General features: G+C 42.8%; 1 protein-coding gene across 1 annotated transcript in view; it reads left to right on the forward strand.

Moving 5' to 3' along the window:
• The window catches only part of Vsnl1 (visinin like 1), a 124,014-nt gene that overhangs the window by 43,287 nt on the left and 60,001 nt on the right, over window positions 1-20,726 (forward strand). The window contains exon 2 of the mRNA XM_008824184.2: window positions 9,525-9,691. Within this exon, the coding sequence (XP_008822406.1) occupies window positions 9,530-9,691 (162 nt within the window). The 5' untranslated portion in view covers window positions 9,525-9,529. The remainder of the gene's footprint in view (window positions 1-9,524; window positions 9,692-20,726) is intronic.

Raw genomic sequence — 20,726 nt, forward strand, 5'->3', positions numbered from 1 at the left:
GTCTCTCAATAGTACTATGAAAATACAGTGGCCAAAATTCTGAAGATGAGGGGGTTGTGACTTAGTTATTACTGTAAACATGTGGAGATGTTTCTGGCCCCTCCTATATCCCAGGCTTCACTATGAGAGCAACGAGAGGGCAGCAATTCCAGTGCTCAAGGCTCAGCACCATGATGGGGGGGGCAGTCTTGGTCTGCTCCTCTCTCAGCAGTTCCCTGCTGTTCTGAGATAAGGGCCATGGTCCCTCCCCACTGGGACTTGGCAGCACAGCCCAGAACACAATCTGTTGGGCAGAAGACTGTGATTATTAATGAAAGCATTTCCTCTGTTACCTCACAGAACCAAGTGAGGTTCTGGCAGTGCCAAAGACAGCCTGTGTCCTTTTGTAGAAGCTCGTTCTCAGAAATACATAGAATGGAAGGATGCACAGGGAAATAAAAATAAGGTGCAGGGTGCAGAAGAATGGATGGCTGTTTAAATCAGTCCCACATGAAACGTTACCAGCTATTAATCGACTCACACTTCCGTTCAATGGATGAGCCAAGAACTAGATGGAAATCTCCTTCGCTCAATGGATGATACTTCACCTGGGCTGTGGGATCCTTAAGTAACCTTCCTCTGCTGGGTCACATAGGAAGCACTTTTACTTGAGAGAAGCTAAATGAATTTGTTCCATTTAGGTCACTGTCTTAGTTTCATTTATATTGCTGTGAAAGATACCTGATAAAAAGCAACTTAGGGAAGCACAGGTTTATGTGGCTTTCAGTTCCAGGTCACAGTCCACTACTGTGAAGAAGTCAAAGCAGGCGCTCCAGCAACACATCCACAGTCAAGAGCAGAACATCAATGCATGCAGCCTTAACTGCTTGTTGCTCTCAGCTAGCTTTCTCTTTTCTTACACTGCTCAAGACCCCCTGCCTAGGGAATGGTGCTGTCCACCCTGGGCTGGGTCTTCCTACAACAATTGAAAATCAGGACAACACCCCACAGATGTTCCCACAGACCCATCTGCTCTAGAAAATCACCTCTTTTCCCAGGTGATTCTAGGTTGTGGCAAGCTAACAGTTAAAAACTAACCACTACTATCACTGTGACAGAAGTAACTTAAGAAAGGAAGGATTTATTTGGTTCATTGTTCAGAGAGTGTGACTAGTCAGTCCATCATGGTAGGAAAAACATGATGATTAGAGTGGGTTGATCCATTATGGTGGGAGCTGGTGGTACAGCTTGTTACATCTGAGCAGATCAGGAAGCAGAGTTTGGGCCAGAATCACATCACTGTCAATGCTCATCTCCAGAAACTTTCTTTGGCTACCTAGGTCATAGTCCCTAAGGCTCCACAACCTCACAAACAGCCCACCAGGTGAAGACTAAGTATTCAAACACCTGAGCACATGGGGAATATTTCATATTCAAACCATAACACAGAGTCAACAAAATAGTTTAGAATTCCCCTGCCCCTAGATTTATATACTTCTGTTCAGGCAAACCAAGCCAGGCCAAGAAGGCTGATGCTTCTTCTCTTAGTTAAAATCTTGAAGCATCATTTCTCCATCTTCTGGAGCAGCCCAGTGGCTGGGTCCTGTGATGAGGTTAGTAATAGCTACTGTGGGTGAACACCTGCTTCTTGTAAGGTACTACTGGAAAGAAGTGAACATGTTATCTCAGTTACTCTCATAACAGCCCCATGAGCAGATTGCCATCATTTCCATTTGAGGAAGGAGAGGAGCCCAGGTCCTATTGACTTAAGTAACTCAACAAAAGTCTTCTATGTGTATTTAGCAGGAACATGATTCCAACCCACACCTGATTCTAGCACATAGTTTTCTCTCATTATACTCAGTTTAATTGAATGTGTAAAAGACATTGAGTCCTGATAGAAAAAAAGGGAAACAAGGCACAAAATAACTGAGAAGAAACTTTCCCAACATCATATACTGTGACAAGTATGGCCTGAGTCACATGTCTGAGATCACTGAGATATGCTCCCCATGCTTTAGAAAACAGGAAGAAGGCAGGGTAGTCTGACCCACAGAGGCTGATCTGACCTAACGGCATGTTCTAGCTTGTTTCTTTATTGCTGTGACAAAACGCTGACCAATACCAACTTGGGGAGGAAAGGGTTTATTTGGCTTACATCTTTCAGGTCACAGTTCATCAGGGAGCCCAAGGTAGGAGCTCAGGTCAAGAACCTGGAATCAGGAGCTGGAACACAGGCAATGGAGGAACACTGCTTACCGGCTAGCTCAGTCTGCAAGGCTGGACTGGTCCCAATCTGGTCCCAATCTGGTGCAGTCTCAATCTGGTGCTGGATGCCTGATGGATTCCAGGAGATCTGCTAGTCTTCAGGCTTTTAGAATCCAATGAGTTGGTTGCCGCAGTAGGACAAATTCACGGGGGAAAGAGAAGGCAAGCTGCAAAAAGCCATGGCCTTTTAAACAGCTGCCATCAGAAGGCAACGCCCACATTTAGAGTGGGTCTTCCAGCTTCAAATGATCCAATCAAGAAGGTCCCTCTCAGATCCAGTCAAGTTCACACCCAGGATTAGCCATCACAGGACCCTTTGCAAATCAGTCTCTGAGCACCTAGACTCCAAGTTACCTAGTGGGGTTATCTTGGGAACACCTGGTAAGTCCACTCACCGCCTGGAGTTAGGGATATGCCATTCCTTCAAAACCCCAGGACCACTTCAGGATTTCAGTGTGGCCTACATAGGGACCACTCAGGTGGGAACTTGGTGGAAAGCAACGGAGGCAGGCCTAACAGGGGACACTTCTTTACATACCCAAGCACATGCACTGGCTCTTCACAGCTCTGCAAGGGAAATTCTGTCAACCTCAGTGCCCCAGGATCAAAGCACAGAAGCAACCTACAAGCCTCCTGCTGAGGACACCACTAAGCTCTGTTACTAAATCCCTGTGTTCCCTGGCATAAGTGCCCTGGCCTCCCCAGGTGTCCAACTAGAAAACAGGCATTTGGATGGCTGATCCCTGGGGCCTACTTCTGCTTTCACCTTCATGTATTCATGACACTTCCCTGAGCAGACCTCTTGGGCTTGCCTGAACAGCACCACCACCGTGGCCATCAAAGAGCTTTTCCTCATTTATTATAGATCAAATATGTACTTTTACCTTTTATCTTGCATCCCCAAGGATGAAGCCCAAACCCTACTGCCTATTTCAAGCTTGTGGGCCAGAACCTCAGCTGTAATCCCACGAGGTACAGGTCTGAAACAATGGCATCAGAGAATCCTGTGAGAAAGGACTCCTCTTCCCTGAAGCTACTTTGGTTCCCAGACAGTACTGAAATGCCAGCCTGCCATCAACAGCTTCACTGTCCCCTGAGACACGCTACTAGGGCCTTGTGAGTTCTTGGCTCTGGGAAGAGGAAAAAGAAAAGTAGAAATTGCCAAGGTGTCAGATAGTCGCCTTTATTCAGAAGGAAATCATCACACAATGATTCTAGGCAACTTTGAGACCTAGCTTTAGGGTGAATAGTCTCTGGAAACTTGTAACCTAGAATCACTTGTTTATAGGACCCTAGAGGAATGAATGGTGATAGGGCTGTTTGAACCTTCTTGCACAGAGATAAACATGTCCGGTTCGTTACAAGCTTTGAGCCTTTGGCTTGAGGGCAGCACGTTGCGGGGGTCAGGGGTCAGAGACAAACTGGCTCAGGATCACAGGCATCTCATCATAGCTCTGCCATCCACTGCCCTTGTGAGCTAAGAGACTGTCACCTTCCTGAGTCTCAAACCCTTCAGCCTATAACTACAGGGCTTGTACCAGAGGAGCCCAGTGGCAGATCTCTTCAGTTTTAGTCTTTCCTAGTTATGTGGTATCTAAATTCTTAATACCAGTTGCCAATGCAAGATCTGGAGCCTGTATCAGGGATAGCAGATGGGGAGAGTGAGGAGTCAGAGAGAACTTGTGAGCTGCTTGAGTGTTCTCTGCTTAGACCAAACACTGTGCCTCCCTTCATGACTTATAGTGGTATACCACAAGCTGACTGAGGCTTCTCCTCATCTGGGATGCAAATTTCAGATTTCCCTCTCCAGGGAGACTCCCACTAAAGTAGCTGTTGGGGAAGGAGCAGGAATTCTTGTATTCAGATTGGTTTGGAAGAGTTTTCACCTAGGGACCAGTCACAAGTAAGGCTGCCTGACTGGTAGGAATTTGTTTCTCTGTCTATCATGTGTCACCATAGCTTTCTGCTGTGAGCACTCACTTCCTTGTGCCTTGAATTTAAGACATATGAATGTTTTCTGAGTCCTTCAAGGCTGGGACTAAGTTTTCCCTTTGCATCCCAGAGCAGACCATTTTCAACAGAGTATGTTTAGGAGTACCTACTAAGCTGAGTTGCTCTGAGGGTTTCTGCCTGCTTCTGTTCATAATGCTTCCCATCACTAGAGACACAAAACCGTGACGTTAAGTACAAAAAGAAGGGTGGAGTAGTGAAAGCCAGTAGAATCATGTCAAGAAGGCAGGACTGGGCCAAGCCTTGAAGGACAGAAGGTTTAGACAGGTGTCAAGGAACAAAAGGGCATGCCAGGAAGCAACTGAAGCCTAGCAAGACCAGTCTCTTCCAGTTATTTCAATGTACAGACAGGGAGCCTAGGGCCAGAGAGAAGAATTAATTTATCTGAGGCTGACCTGGGTAATTCCACACAAGGACCAACCTGGCTTCCATCCAAGCCTTCTTCCCCCTAGTGAGTGTTGCAGGCATTTCAGAAGTCTGAGGCCTGTGCCCCAAAGTCCTTCTTTTGCTGCTCTGGGCTGGTGTCCAAGCTTGTTTCCCATTGTATTTATGCTGCTGTGTGTCTGCACATGTAGTTGGACTGCTCCATCTCAGCCAGCCAGGCTGTCAATGAATCTCATAAAGATTCAGTCGGGCTGATTGCCAGCTTACCTGGGTGGAGCTGGCTGTGCAGCTCTGTGTGCCTCATGGTACTCAACAGGCCCTGGGATGCCTTGGGAAGCTGCATACACTAACTAGAATAGGCTGGGCTAGAAATAAGCTCAATGCACACACTGCATGTACTACACACACACTCACACATGTATTTTATTGTAATCCTCTCCAATACCCCAAAGGGGCTATGGAGAAAATATGTACATGGGTGCTTCCTGGGGGTAGGAATAAGCTATAAGCTTTCTTTCGTACAGGAAGCTCCCCGGAGTGTCTCCAAAGACCTGTTCTGCCTCTTCTGCTCTAGAATCTGCTATCTGGACATGCTGGATAGGAAACGAGCAAACCTTGAGGCAGAACCAGGTAGTTGAGCATGTCAATTCACTTAGCCTCTCTGACCTTCAAAGCACTATCAGTAAAAAAGTGAGTAATGATTGTTAGTTTCAGACAGCATTGTTACATGGGTGGATACTGTTACACAAACCTTTTGTGTAAGATAACACATAAAAGTGGGGCGTGGTGGCGCATGCCTGTAGTACCAACACTTGGGAGGCAAAGGCAGGCAGATCTCTGTGAGTTCAAGGTCAGCCTGGTCTACATAGTGAGTTTGAGGACAGCTGGGGCTACAAGATAATACATAAAACCCCATCGATTCTGAGTGCCATTTGCAGTCATGTGATCCTAGGCTTTCTTTTTCAAGGGCCCCATCCTTACTGAGTTCTTATGCCCACCACAGCCTATTCCTTCTGGGCCTGGCCCTGCTGCAGCTTAAGCACTGAGTTCTTTTGATCTTGGGTAGGGCTGGGTTTTACCTTATTTCCTGGAACACCAGCTTAAAAATAAAACACTCTGGTTTCTGTCCTCTCCCTTCTTGAATAACACAAATGCTCAAGTGCTGATGGGTTCTCAGGTAAAAATCAAGAGTGAACACATGCTCAGGCAAGCCAGTCTGAAGTCTATGACTCATATTTTCATAGTTAGAAAATTTGAGCAGCAAATCAGTGAATGATGGGATCAGAAGGGCTTAAAAGATCATCTGGCCCAACTTTCTCTTTTCTTTTAAGGGGAGAAAGTAAGTAAGAGGGAAGAAGAACTTTCCTAAGATTGCAGAGTGAGTGGGAGTCAGAGGTGGCATGCACCTCCTCACCATGCGTCATGAGACCTCTGCTTGGGAATATTATAAAAATTACCATCATTTCTACCCTTTCTGCCCTCCTGAGTCCATAATATGAAATATTACTTGGCTTGTATCACTGCAACCCAGAAGGAAAAGCTCGTAAGTTAGGAGCATCAATCTATTCGCACCCATTCATTTATCAAACTAAGCACCATCTTTATACCAGTCACTAAGGATACCGAAGTAAAAGACATAGACTCTGCCTTAAAGTGTTCCAAATTAAGGAATGAGAACAGACAAGTGGCCCATCTCTAGGAGGACCGGCTATTTTCCACACAGTTAAGCAAAACACTCCTGCCACCCGTGGATGGATTTCATATTTAAACTTAGGACTCTATCAGTTCTCTTCACACAGAGATGATGAGACTGATTTTCCTGGAGAAAAAAATATACCAAATATGTCAGTCGTCCTCATTTACTCTTCTCTCAAAAAGAATTTGTTGAACATCCAATGCAAATTACCAAGGATGCAAAGACAGTCCTCTCTCTCTCTCTCTCTCTCTCTCTCTCTCTCTCAAAAACAAATATAAATATGCAGTCCAGTAGAGAAGTAAATAATGATCTTGGAAGCTTTAACAAGAGCAGGGAGAGATGGAGGACAAGAGGCTCAGTGTGCCATGAAGGGCCATGAAGGTCTTGTGGAGCAGGTGGGGTGAGAGCTGAGGGTAGTTGAAGGAAGGGGGAGAAGTTGGCCAAGACAAAGATGGATATCATTCTAAAAACATAGAAGTATGTGCAGCATGCAAGTTCTGGGACCTGTAACGTTCACTTTTGATGGAATACAAAGTGAAAAGACAGACTAGCAGAAAATGTCGTGATGTCACCAACAGGCAGGGTGTGTGCTGTGCTAAGGAGGTGGAATGTGTGCTGGAGACCAAGGAGGAGTGCTGAGGTTTGACAGAGCAGATTCAATGGCAAAGTTTGTGTTCAAAACTTGATTTGTGCAGCCACACAGTGTGGCAGGTAGGATAGAGCCAGGGGCTAAGGAAGAGGTAAGGCCTGGCGAGAGCAGTGGCAACACTAATGCCACAGGCCAGAACTTGATACTGTGCATGATCCACCCTCCCAGGCACACCTGAGCAATAGCATTGGCTGTGATGATAAACAAAAGGCATGAAGTTATGCGTTTGGTTCTCCAGAATTATGACTCATATCCCTAACAATGCCCTTTGTGTATATAAGAGATCATTCTCTCCTAGTCAGCAGGAACAAGTCAAGGCACCACAAATGATCCATGGAGAATGGAAGTTTTCTTAAACTGATACACTGTTAAATTCCTAAGGATATTTGGAGGGGCTTTCAATAACCTTTCATCCATTTCTCATGATTAATTAATAAATACAAATTCACTTCCAAGCATGTGGTTTTGGTAAACTACCTTTCTCTAATCAAGTCAGTCAGTGTAGCAAAGTAACCGATCCTTCTAACCCTTCTTCTATCCCTTCTTGGATCTGACTCAGACATTTCTGACCTTCCCATTTTTGCTCCTCCTCTTCCTTACCCCAAGATGCTTTCGTCCCCCTGTCTGTCTCTGCTGATGCATTGGAGTCTTGTAAATCTAGTTTCAAACTCCAGCTCTGCATTCTTTAGTTGTGTAATCTTGTACAAGTCACCAAAGTACTCAGGGAACTTCTCTGCTCTCTGTTAGGATGTGCGAAGTGCTCCATCTAGGGCCTTTGCTAAACCAGCATTGCACATTCAGCGCGGGTTATTCTTAGGTGGGATTCTAATTGATAATGAACGTTGATGTTCTTCTACCAAAAAGAACGAAGCAACAGCCTGAAAGCTTTGGTGTCTACCTTTTGATCACCAGGATAGCAATGAATTACAGTTTTCTTACCCACATTAATTAAATTTCACACCTGAGCACCCACTTGATTTCCACATCCAGCTGAGGAATCCCACAGTAACTTGTAATTAAGAGACAGTTGCTAATAAGAGACTTTGAACTGAAATTAAGAGCAAAAGTAAGTAAAGACACTCCATGAGAAAGGGCAGAGTTTTTTATCTCCAGTCTTTTGTCAAACAGAGGAGCTTTTGAAATAGCTGGTCATCCTGATAGTATCATGTGAATATGCTGAGTGCTCCCTGGAATGAGTGCCAAGGTGGCAGCGTTCCTGGAAGTAAGAAGCATGGTTTGATTTCATTGCAGTGAAAAAACTCTTCAATGTCAAGGCAGGTACTGACAAAGGGTGTGGGATCAGTTTTAGGAGAAGATTAAAATAATAACAGCGATGAAATAGGAGATGCCATTTTCTTCTCAGGACTGTTGCAAGTATAGACCTGCTTAGAGCTCTTGGAATCACGGGGTCCACTTGGGTAGATTCTTCAAAACCTAATTCACTTTCTTCTGACTAGATTTTAAAGATCTTCTGGTACTTTTCACATCATGGTGATTCCTCAGAATTTCATGAGTTTTTAGGTCAATCTATGGCTTATTGGCTACATTTTAATTATTTTATTATTATTATTCTAAAACAACATTAAAAGGATTTTCAAATCTTAATTTTCTAGTAATACAACTATTTTAATTTATTTCTTTAATAGCCATCACATTAAGGCTAGATTTTAGTACATCTACTAATTTATTTATGAAAAAATTGAAAAGGGCAATAATTAATATTTCTGTAACACATATAATACATGAAACATCAGCAGAATCTATATCTACCCTGTCATCATACCCTGTGTTCTGTCTTTGGCCATACAAATTTGTACATAATTCATGTAGATGACATCACCTTATGCACTATTATTATAACTTACTAGGAGTAAAAAGAACAAAATGGACTCTTATGTCAATGAAACTTCACTAACCAATCTCTAGAAAAAGTCAAACTTTTCTTAGGAGACAGTCTCCTAAAAAATGTTTGAAGACAAGAGCTGGAAAGAATTAATGTCATTAACGAAAATGAACTGTTTTCATTTGAAAAAAGAAAAAACCACAACTTTGGAACTGGGCCATCCAAGATACCCTGTGATAGATGATCAGGTTTTCCACGTCACTTTTTAAACATTTGGCTATAAACTCCTCTTTCTGTTCTTGTAAATAAGCCCATCTAATAAAAATATAGAATTAGATACCTGAGCATCACGTGCTAGAGAATCATAATCACAGAAGGAGAAGCAAAAGAGTTTACATATACTTGATATGAATAGCAAAAGACTGATGGATGCCTGGCTTCCACTTGAGAGTCAATGTAATGTGACAATGGACATATGTTAGGGATGGTGATCTACACAGCTCTTGGTACTGTCCCAAAGGGCTTTCCTGCTCCTGTCTGATCTAAAGCCCCAAAAGGAAGGATGTAGGCCAGAGGAGACCATGATCAGATAGGCTGAAATGAGTTCCAACCAGGAGACCCTCACACCTTAGGTTTGGTCAAAATTAACATGATCACAGCTACAGTGTTAACTACATTGGTGTGCTTTTCTGCAGGCAGAATGGGGAAACAGAACAGCAAACTGGCTCCTGAAGTCATGGAAGACCTGGTGAAGAGCACCGAGTTCAATGAACATGAGCTCAAGCAGTGGTACAAGGGGTTCCTCAAGGACTGTCCAAGTGGGAGGCTGAATCTCGAGGAGTTCCAGCAGCTTTATGTGAAGGTAAGAGCTTCCAATTGCTTGTGGGTTCCTTTGGCCAGAATTCAGAATGGTAACTAGCTAATGATATTCAATTCTAGTGGTTTCACACTCTAATTAAAAAAATTTTTTTTTGACACGTGTGTGTGTGTGTGTGTGTGTGTGTGTGTGTGTTTCTAGAGATAAATGAAGCAATTTCTGAACAGGAAAAACCATTGTTAAAAAACTGGATATAGCTCAGAGGATGGCAACATTTGCTGAGAGAACCTTGAGAATCTCAGAAAAGTCTCTGCCAATGATTATTAAGAAGCTGCTGATAACATATACATATATGGAATCTCTATAGACAAATCTGTAGATATTTATACACACTTATGTATTTCCCAGTTAAAGACAATGTACCATGAGAGCTTTTTCACCAAGAAAGTCCTCCTATCCATACATGAGGACTCAGATCCCCACCACTGCTCATTTAGGACAGTGCATGGTGTATATTGAGGTATCAGTACCCACAACATAAACTTAACATTTTATACTGTTTACTATGGAGGATTTTGAAATGGTTTTAAAAAGGATTTCTAAGTCAGTATAGGCTGCAGACATTGAAAGATATGAGAAATGGATAGTTGAGTTTGGATCATGCTAATTTCTCACATGTAAACTGTGAGAAATCTGCCTTAAGTCTTTGAAAAATAATTAAATGTAGTATTTCACTGCACTGAGTGCTATATTTTTTTAAACTTTCATAATGCTAAGATTTTAAAATTCCTTATGATTCTGAATAAAGGCAATATTTTTAAGCTGAAAACAAAAGTCTTTCCCTGTACATTGGATATCACTGTCCCAATCAAAGTACCATTTCTACCGCAGTGGTATTGTTTTGGTTTGTCTGAGCTTGTGAGAGTGGTTCTAGTTCTGCCATGATCTAAGATACTTTGCGTATACTTATGTAATGTTATATTGCTGGAAGAATGCACTCTCTATTATAACTTTTTCAGGCTGAAATACCAAATAGAAAGTGTTGCTTTTATCGTTTCATTGTAGCAAATGTCAGTTTGAGCAATGTGAATTATCCAAGTACGTATCCATGCTTGGGAGGTTTGTATAGAACTCTGAGCACCATTACCTCGGCGGCTGAACATTTACCATGGCTTGTGATGCAGCAATTCCACTCTTGTACATAAACAAGAAGGAACATGTGAAAGAAGGGGCATGCTCATAGCTGAACTGTTCACAATGACAAAACTGGGAAGTGGCCCAAATGCCCATCAAAAGGAACGGAAAATAAATGGTGACATATCTACACAACGAAACCTACAGCAGTCAAAATGGTTGAACTATAGAAATGCTAAAGAGAAGTGCAAAAGTAAATTTCAAGGATTCTTCATTAAATAGGAACAAAACCGACATATATCTTATTGGACTACAAGTAAATGCAATGTAGTGACAGAAAAAGGAAAGCAAAGGAGTGGGGTACAGAGAGGAAGAAGCAAGGAGGAGATGGGGATGTGGCCGTGTGCCAACTGTGTTACAGTCAGTTATTGTTTTAGGTTGGTGAGTTTACAGGTGCTTATTGAATTAAAAGCTGTCTAAATAAATAGCCACCGCATGACGTACTACAAATGTCAGCGACCTCAGATTGTGATTGATCCAATTCTGTACACATGAAAACCCCCAAAGTTATATAAAATATCACATGATTAAGAATGTATAACAAGACGCACAAGCAGTGGCATATGTGCATGTTGTAAGATCACTATGAGGGGCCTGTGAGATACAGTGGGTGAAAGTGTTTGCTGTCAAGCCTGACAACCTGAGTTCCATCCCCAGAACCCACATGGTAAAAGGAGAGAACTGACTCCAGCAAGTTGTCCTCTGACCTCCACAGTGTGTGGAGACATGCACATGCATGCATACACACACGCACAGAAATAATTAAATAAATTAATTTAAAAAAATTTAAGATCACTATGACATGCCTAAGAAAAGCTGAGTAATTAATCCTTAGCACTTTGTATAGAAATTCTGAGAAATGTATCTGTTATTTAACTGATGTAAATTAATTCTGTGGAGAAGTAGAAAGGATGTGTTTTCTAGATTGTCAGACCACTCCTCACAGTTCTCAGTTGTACTGGTAGTTTCTGCACCCGGAGTTAGCCTGCGCTCACTGTACACTTTCCACTGTCAGCCTCAAGGAAAGCAGTGACAAATGAGGTGTGTCAAAATCACCTTCATATTACTAAAGGTCATGCAAGCGTCATCCTGTATTAAGAAAGCTCACGGTGCCACAGTCCCCACTACTTGTTTAAAATTAGGGACTTTTGCCTTTGAAGTAGTTGCGATTCAGGAAGTGAGCTGTTACATTCACATACTATAAACATCACAGCCTCAGGTTCAGGTCATGTAAACACTGAGCACCCTTCAGTGGTCTATGATACAACATATGTGTGTGGACCAAAATCACCTATTGCCTCCCCACATCACACACACCCAGCGGAGTTCTGCTGCAGGAAAATGATACAAGACTGTGAACTTAGTGGATATTCTAGGCAGCCCCTTATTTCAGCCTCTTAGCAGTGAGACCTAAAGTGACCTTTGCTCTTTTGTCAATGGGCAGAAAGCAGGCAAAGTCTTTCTTACCTTTCAGAGTCATTCAAGGACAGACATTAAGGAAGAAGCACAGAAGAAATATACCACATACATTAAAAAAAAAGAGAGAAGGCAGCTCTGATGGGTGAGAAGAGAGAAAGCTGAGGGTTATGTAAGAGCCCCAGGAGGCACTTAATGAGAAATGACTTCCTTTGAGGCTTTAGGAAAGTGTCTGTGTTCAGCAAGACACCCTCTATTCTGGAGAATGGGTACTTTGCAATAGCTCCTTCTCTGGTTGTTAGGGAACTGAGCCATCCTGTAACCCAATGATGGAACAAAGCAGGCTGCAGCCTCTGGTCTCTATGCAGCCGCTATTGCTGCCTCAACTGTTTACCATTCCAGAAGACTCACTTCACCTGCTCTAGAACCAACTAATGAAGGTTTAGAGAGGAGCTGAACAACAGGAAATAATCATCTGCTAAGCTAGAAGGCACAACCCCTCTACACCTGCCCTCCCGTTAAAAGCCTTCGAGTCCCAAATGTAAGAGAACTTCATTGAAAGCAGAGGTTTATAAAAATGAGGAAAAATGTCCAGCATCATGAAGGGCAAAGGCAAGATGGACATTTAAAGATGAGGCTGCTTGGGGCTAGAGAGATGGCTCAGCAGTTAAGAGCATTGGCTGCTCTGGCAAAGGGACCTAGGTTCTATTCCCAGCACCTCCAAGGCAGCTAAGACCCATCAGTAATTCCATTTCCAAGGAAACCAACAAAGCAAGTGCACTTACATCCATGCAGGCAAAACACTCATAAAATAAATCATTTTTGTAAAAAGTGGTGGGGCTGCTCAGTGCTGTAGGGAATGGAGAGAGGCGGGTCCCTGGACCTCACTGGCCAGTAGCCTAACCAAATTAGTGAGCTTGTGAAGAGGGATTTAAAAATATACTTGAAGTTGACCCCTGACTTCCACATGTACATACACATATACACACTCCCACAGACATGCACACACCCACATGAACATATAAATACACTGCGCACACAGATAAATAAATAAATTAAATAAATAAATAAATAAATAAATAAATAAATAAATAAATAGGAGCATTAACTCTTTTACAGCTCTGGGCAGGGCCTCTCAACAAGAGTCCCAAGGCACTATGAACAGAATACACAATGGAAAAATTCTCAGAGAGCAAGAATCACACCTCTGAGAGGGACTAGGATCCTTTTATAGCAGCCAGAAGTTACCTGACTTTGTCACTTGTGTCAACTCCTGGGGTTGTATATGAATAGAGTACATGAGGGCAGCTCACTATGTTGAGGAAGTATTTTTTTCATATGCATATGTGTGCAGTGAGCCCTGAATCAGCCCCCCCCACCTCCCCCAATAGTCCACTACTGTACAGCTGTTAGAGTGAGCTTTGTGAAACATATCTGGGCATGATTCTTTCCAGTTGGACTCAGGTTTCGTTCTTTAGAAATGCGGACCACAGTCATGACATTTCACTCATTATAAGCCCCAGTGGAGCCGAGGACCTGTCACAGAGCAAGTTTCAAGAATCATTTGCTGTACAGCTCCTTCTTGGGATGAAGACATCTCCAAATGACTGAAGGACAGTCCTACCTACCCACCAGGATCTCATGAGCTAATCTAGAAGATACAAATTACCCCATTTGCAGAAGGAATGGTACTCACTTCGTAGTGGTGCAACAGTGGAAAGGAGAGAAACTAATTTCAAAGTAGAATATTAACACAAGGAGATAATTAACATAGCAGTAGGAGGAGCACTTTGCTCTCAAAAGACAAAACATTCCTTAAGTGATTCCTTAACTTTATCAGGCTCAGGGCCTCTTGTAAGCTGAACTTTATCATCCTTAAATTGATGTATTGAAGTTCTATAAGAATGTGATTGTGCCAGGCATGATGGTGCATGCCTTTAATGCCAGCACTCGGGAGGCAGAAGCAGATAGATCTCTGTGAGTTTGAGGCCAGCCTGGTCTACATAGTGAGTTCCAGGCCAGCTGGGGCTACAGGGAGACCGTCTCAAAAAACACCAAAAAAAAATGTGATTGTATTAGGGCATGGGGTCTTCAAAAGGTGATTAAGTCAAAACAAGGTAAGCAGAGTGGAACTTCAGCCTCTATGACTGGTATCCTTACAGGAAGGGACAATCTACACATGGGACATGCTTAGGGAATACCATGTGAAAACACATGGAGAAGGTCATCTACAAATCAGAGAGAGACCTCAGAAGAAGCCTGCCCTGTCCACACTTTGTCTAGGGTTTGCAGCCTTAAAACCGTAACACAATACATTTCTCTTGTTTAAGCCAACCTTCATTGTAGTGGCCTTAGAAAAGTAGTACAGTCCTCATTCCCTCGCTGTTAACATGCATAAACTCAGAGCCTTCTGTAATGATGAAAAGGACACCTGTGTCAGGAGTGTCTGGCTCCCCCCACATGCCCAGGGACTTCTGTGGCACTGGTCACAAAAGTTGTGTCAGATACTGTGTTTTTCTCCCTGACCCAGTACTGCTGTAGCTAGACTGGAAAACGCTGCATTTCATCAACAAGAAAACCAAGTACCTGATTTTTTGCCCACGAGAATTTACACTTTCCAACAATCATTTTGATTGGCAAACTAATATCGCAAATCGAGATGGTTTGCCATTTTAATTTGTTTTCAGGGAAGCAGCTGAAATTTTCAAAAAGAATCAAACTGGTGAAAAGCGAACAACTATCTGAGGAAGGAAGTGTCCCTCTCCCAGGGTTGTCTTCCTTGAAAGACAGATGCCATTCCTAGCTTGCTTCCCAGCTAGAATACCAACCAAGGAGGAAACCTAGAAGAGTTCTGCAAAGGCCCTAAATTGATGTTGATCAATGTTTGGAGTTTGTCTTTCAAGATTATTCTCCTCAGGAGTCTTTTGTGTTGGCTCAAGATAAGTTGAAAAAGTAGTCGCAGAGTTAGTTAAAAAAAAACATGGCATTTGGAGACTGACAGATATGAGATACGATCTCCGCTATGCTGCATTTGCCAAGCCTCTGCCTCTCTGAGGCGGTTTCCTTATTTATAGGTGGAAATAATAAGTCCTGTCTTGTCACCTCACTTGGTGGAGTCCCAAAGAAAAAAGGAAGTGAAAATGATTTACTACCCATCATAAGCTGTGTTTGCATTGTGATAGATCTGCTCATTCATTTTCAGAGACCTAAGATGGACATGGGTTTTATTTCACATGCCAAATCTGGCAGAACAGGAAGATATACAGAGGAGGATGCAAGGCTCGATGGAGTTTCAACAGAATACCACACCTTAATTAAATGATGGTACCCAACATGCATTCCAGGATGGGTAGCATCACAGGACACAGCCTGATGCCGTGATGTCTCCTTTCACATTGTGGATTCTTCCACACCAAGTCCTGTCTTTCCAACAAAAAAGTCTTTCTCACCAGCCAGATGCCAGAGGGAACAGAGTTTGGCACTCAAGGCATTGTGTGAATGTGTGTGTGTGTGTGTGTGTGTGTGTGTGTGTGTGTGTGTGAGAGAGAGAGAGAGAGAGAGAGAGAGCACATGTATGGAAGCCAGAGGGTGACCTTGTGAAGCTGGTTCTCTCCTTCCACCTGTGGATCACAGGCTACAACCCAGGTCTCCAAATTTGCGTGGCAAGCAGCTTTACCCACTGAACCATCTTTCTGGCCCCTCAAGGCATTTTTTAATCCATCCCCCACCAGTCATTCAGTGCCCTATATCTCACACCCTTGCTCCAGAAAGGAGACACTTTCTCGTTTTCTACAGCTTGTCATTTCTCAGATGAAGAAAAAAAAACATTTCTCAGCACTAACTACATAGCTGAATGTCATTTGGCTGAGCTCCAGGCCAACCCTCCTGAGCCTTAGTTTACTTCACTGTACCAAGTGTTCATCTCAAAAGAATGCTGGATGTTGGTGAGTCATAGGGTGGTGGAGTCCCAGGGTCCAATTTGATCATCACTGATTAGACAGTTTGTATTTTGAATAAAATCTATTCATTTATAACAGAATTCCTGCCAAGTCATGCCACGTCCCTCCGAGTGGTCATTTCCTGGAAAGTGTCTGTAATTTGGCTTGGAAAATGCACTTCCAGCTCCTCCATCTAGGAGCAGCTTCATCCATTGGCTCATTTGCTCATTCATGGCCCATTTCCTTTGTGCTTTCTGTGGAACAAACGCTGCACAGACATGCGGCATCTTCAGAAAGCACAGAGCCTGAGGGGCTAGCAGGCCATCTTATTTTCAATTCACAAAACCACCATGTTTTGTATCAAACCATACTGGTGGAATTCAGTAAAAAATTTTCTAGGCCAGGTGTGTCCAACCTGCAACCCAAGGGCTGTATGCATCCTGGGATAATTTTAAATGTAGCCAAATACACTTGCAGGTGGCCGTGTCAAAAGTTCAGAGTACCCTCTAAGCCAAAATAATGGAAAATAAGTCTACTCCTGAACATTCTATTGACATCATTTCCCTCTGTCATGGACTCAAACAAAAATAAACATTTGGGGGCTGGGAAGATGGCTAGTGGGTGAGAGCGCTTGCTGCACGGGTATAAGAACCTGATACTGAATCCCCAGCAAGCACATAAAAAGCAGGGCATGATTGAGCATGTGCCTGGAATCCCAGCACTGTGGGGTCGGAGGCGGGAAGATTGGTGGGGCTGGTTCGCAACCAGCCTAACTCCAGGTTCAGTGAGAGATCCTGTCTCAAGGGAATACGCCGAAGCATGATGAAGAGGGCACCCCACATTCTCCTCTGGCCTCTGAGTGTGTGCCCCTGCAGGAGCACTTATGCTCAGCCATGCACATATACCACACAAGACACACACACACAGTGCACATACACGCAATACATACATACACATAAATCAATAATAAATAAATTATAGAATGTGCACTACCCAAACATTTGATAATAAAGACATTTTCATTAAATAATAAATACATTCTAGTTAATAATATATTAAGAAAACATTCTATGATTCTTTGCACAGGTTTAAAGTTCTACTTCCAAGTTTTGCTCTTATGTTTTAAAAACCTACTGTCTGAAACGAAGGCATTTTTCTGAAGGTTGTATGTAAACATATAAATATAGGATTGGAGGCATATAACTTTTGTTTTATAAACTTGAAGCAAAACCTGTACCTTTAGGTCTTGTCTGCTTGCTTCATAACTTTGGACAAATACCTTTGTCTTGTTTTAAAAGTCATCATCTGTCACTATGAAAAAGCTGATCTGTATCAATAGCTCTTAAACTGCAGCATGGGTCAAAGTCAAGTCACTTGGGCTGACTGTTCAGTTGGCAGGTCCTGGGCACCTTCCTTGGGGTTGCTGACCCCTAGGTGGCTAAAATGGAGAAAAAGTATGAATGACAAATTGAGAACCTGTCCAACAATTAACCTGGGATAGACTTCGGGAATTCTACACACACAGAAATTAATACGGTGTATAAATTTATTGACATAACTTTCATTAGATTCTCACAAGTTTTAATAGCCTCAAGAAAGGCCAAAAGCCACAAAGATGTTTCTGACCACCGACTGACATAATATTATAGGTTCCATGACAGTAGATATTGACTGTTAATTGGCACTAAGATGAAAAAAAAATAAAAATAAAAAATAAAAAAAGAAAATCCTCATCTAAACTACACTCTTAAATGAACTTCACTGGCATAAAAGTAAAAATAAAAGGTTCTGAACAGGCAAAATGGCTCAGCAAGTAAGAGGACTTGCTGCTCAAGCATGAGGACCTGAGTTCAAATCCCCACAACCCATGTAAAATTCCAAGCTTGGTTGCATGCGTGATTGTAACCCCAGTGCTGGGTGGGGCGGTGGGGTGGGGTGGGGGTTAGGCAGAGACATGAGGTTCAGCACTGGGGCTTGCTGGCTGTCAGACTAGGTCCACGTTCAGTGAGAGACCTTGCCAGAAAGGAATAAGGTGGAGAGCAATAGAGCCACACATCTAATATCCTCCTTTCACCTCCTTAGACACTGCACACATGTGCATACACCACACACACACATGACATGCGTTCTCACATATACACAATCAAAAGAAAAAAGAAAGAGAAGAATCGAATCTGCATTTTTTTTAAATTTGTTTTTCAGTGTGTAGATGATACTGTTCCTGACTCATTGGATAAGCTCTGTCTTCTTTAGAGTTCTATGCTGATGCAAATGGGGAGGCTCAGGTAGAACAACGTGTAATCCCACCTTTGTATTCATTCTCCAGAGCGCTCCTATGTGCTGAAGACTATGCAAGCCCTAGATCTGCAGGGAGAATGTCAAACATGTCTGCCCAGAGAGCCACGGTCTGGTGCCATCGAGAAGTCTGTAAAGGGTGAAAATACACACAAACAGCTACCATGCTGAATCTCTTGTGATCAGGTTAAGGACAGATAGGGAAGGAACTGAGGTTCAGAAAAAAAGCTGCTTGGGGAGGGGATAATGAACCTGATCCTCAAAGGAAAGATAGGAGGCTAGAGAGATGGCTCATCGGTTAAGAGCGCTGACTGCTCTTATAGAGGACCTGGGTTTGATTCCCAGGACCCACATGGTGACTAACAATCTTCCGTAACTCCAGTTCCAGGGGATCCAACACCCTCTTCTGATCTCCTTGGGCATTGCATGACATGGGTACGGTTACATACATGCAGGCAATGCACTCATACACATAAAATAAAAATAATTTTTTAAAAACTTTTTAAAAGAAAGGATGGATTTGAATATGAGGAGTTGTCTCACAGAAACTCTCTTAGATCAGCACCCCAAAACCTAAATAAAAATGCTGTTATTGTTTCTTCTGTTTCAAAGCCCCTATACACGACAGCGTCAGGAAACTCACTGTGTGAGGGATCTTGGGAGACAAAACACTGAAACAAAGAACAGCAAACACATACAAGCCCTTTGTAGTCCTTCAGGACAGCTGGAAACCAACCTATAAAAGGAAAGGCTTGGGCACCTCGACCCTTCCTTCCTGGGCTTCTCTCTCCTTTCTCGTTCCTGACTTCCTCTCCTCTTTTCCTTCCCTTGTCTTCACCCTCTACTTTTCTTGCTTAGCATTACTTTCTTACCATGTTTCAGTTGAACAGTCAGTGCTCTGGATTCTCACCACGGCCTTGAACACAGACTCTGGAGCACCACTCCTCTCCCATATACCTGTAGCAGTTGGAAAATCAGTCTTAACTGATGTTACAGACTTACAAACACCCAGCCACCTCAAAGTCCAGCCTGACAGGCACTTTCCAACTGAGCCACCTTCCCAGTTCCAACTATGTCTCTTGTCAACATCTGATTTAAATCAATTTTGAAAATAGAATTCTTGACTGGAAGGAAAATTTCTTTTGGATGATCAGTTTTCAAGGACTGAGATTCTGCTTGTTAATAAGAGGTAATTGGGAATAGAGCTTATTTAAAAAATGGTTGGGCATATACAGATGCATTTTAATCCTTTAGGGAAACAGTTGTTATATAAGATGCATAATGTCATCCAGACTAGGCTGGTGAGGATGTTGTAACTTTTAGTGAGAAGCTGGGAATTCATTTCCATTTGAAATGTTTGACAACATGATTGAGGCTGCAGTTCAACTTGAATTAATGTGGGAAACAAGAGCTATGGTCTTAAATTTCAAGGGAAAAGCAACAATAGAGAACCTGGGAAAATGAAGTGCCCTGTGAGGCTCCAACAGCACTTCATTACTGTGAAATTATCCCAGAGAGTAGCTAGCTACCAGTGTGGTTCCAGTTAGACAACACTCACCGAAAAGAGGTCCAAGAGATAACCTTCCCCTGTCTCAGAGATGTGAAAAGACTTTGATGGCCTCCCCACCTTGGGGTTTGGCTTTCTCATGATAAGACTGATGTCATTTAGCGGAATATCAATAGTCATTGCTACCGTCACATCCTGAAGGAATGCTTTTACGTGATACTCAACTTCTTTGGCTTCAGGATAAGGTTGGAAAGAGCCCTATGCAAGTATGCCAAGTCTACCCTCTCCTGCATTTTACAAATGAAGACATCAATGTATGCAGGTGGGAGAGAGACATTCAATGCAGATTGCCTGCTGCATTAACATCCAAAATGATGTATCTCAACTTCAGCTTGCTAGTGAAAAGTGTGAAGCCAGAAAGACGTGCTCTCTGCTTGGTGATCCCTGCAGCTGATGGTCCAAGGGCAGTCCATTTCTGATCGGAAACAACCAAAGAGGAAGAAATACAAGGTTGTATTTGAACATGCAAACTCATGTATCAATCTCCCAGTGTAGGCTGCTTTACTTGACTGGATTTTTCTGACCCTTTGAAGTTACAAAATGGTCTTGATATCACTTTGGATCTGTGAATGCAATCCACTCACCCACATGAGAATCAGTTCCTATTCCTGTCAGTATCCCATTTGGCACCTGCCAGAAGAAAGCTCTTGATCTCACACATGATTCTCTC

Source organism: Nannospalax galili, unplaced genomic scaffold, assembly GCF_000622305.1.
Source record: "Nannospalax galili isolate Female #2095 unplaced genomic scaffold, S.galili_v1.0 scaffold69, whole genome shotgun sequence".
NCBI classification, from domain to species: Eukaryota; Metazoa; Chordata; class Mammalia; order Rodentia; family Spalacidae; genus Nannospalax; species Nannospalax galili.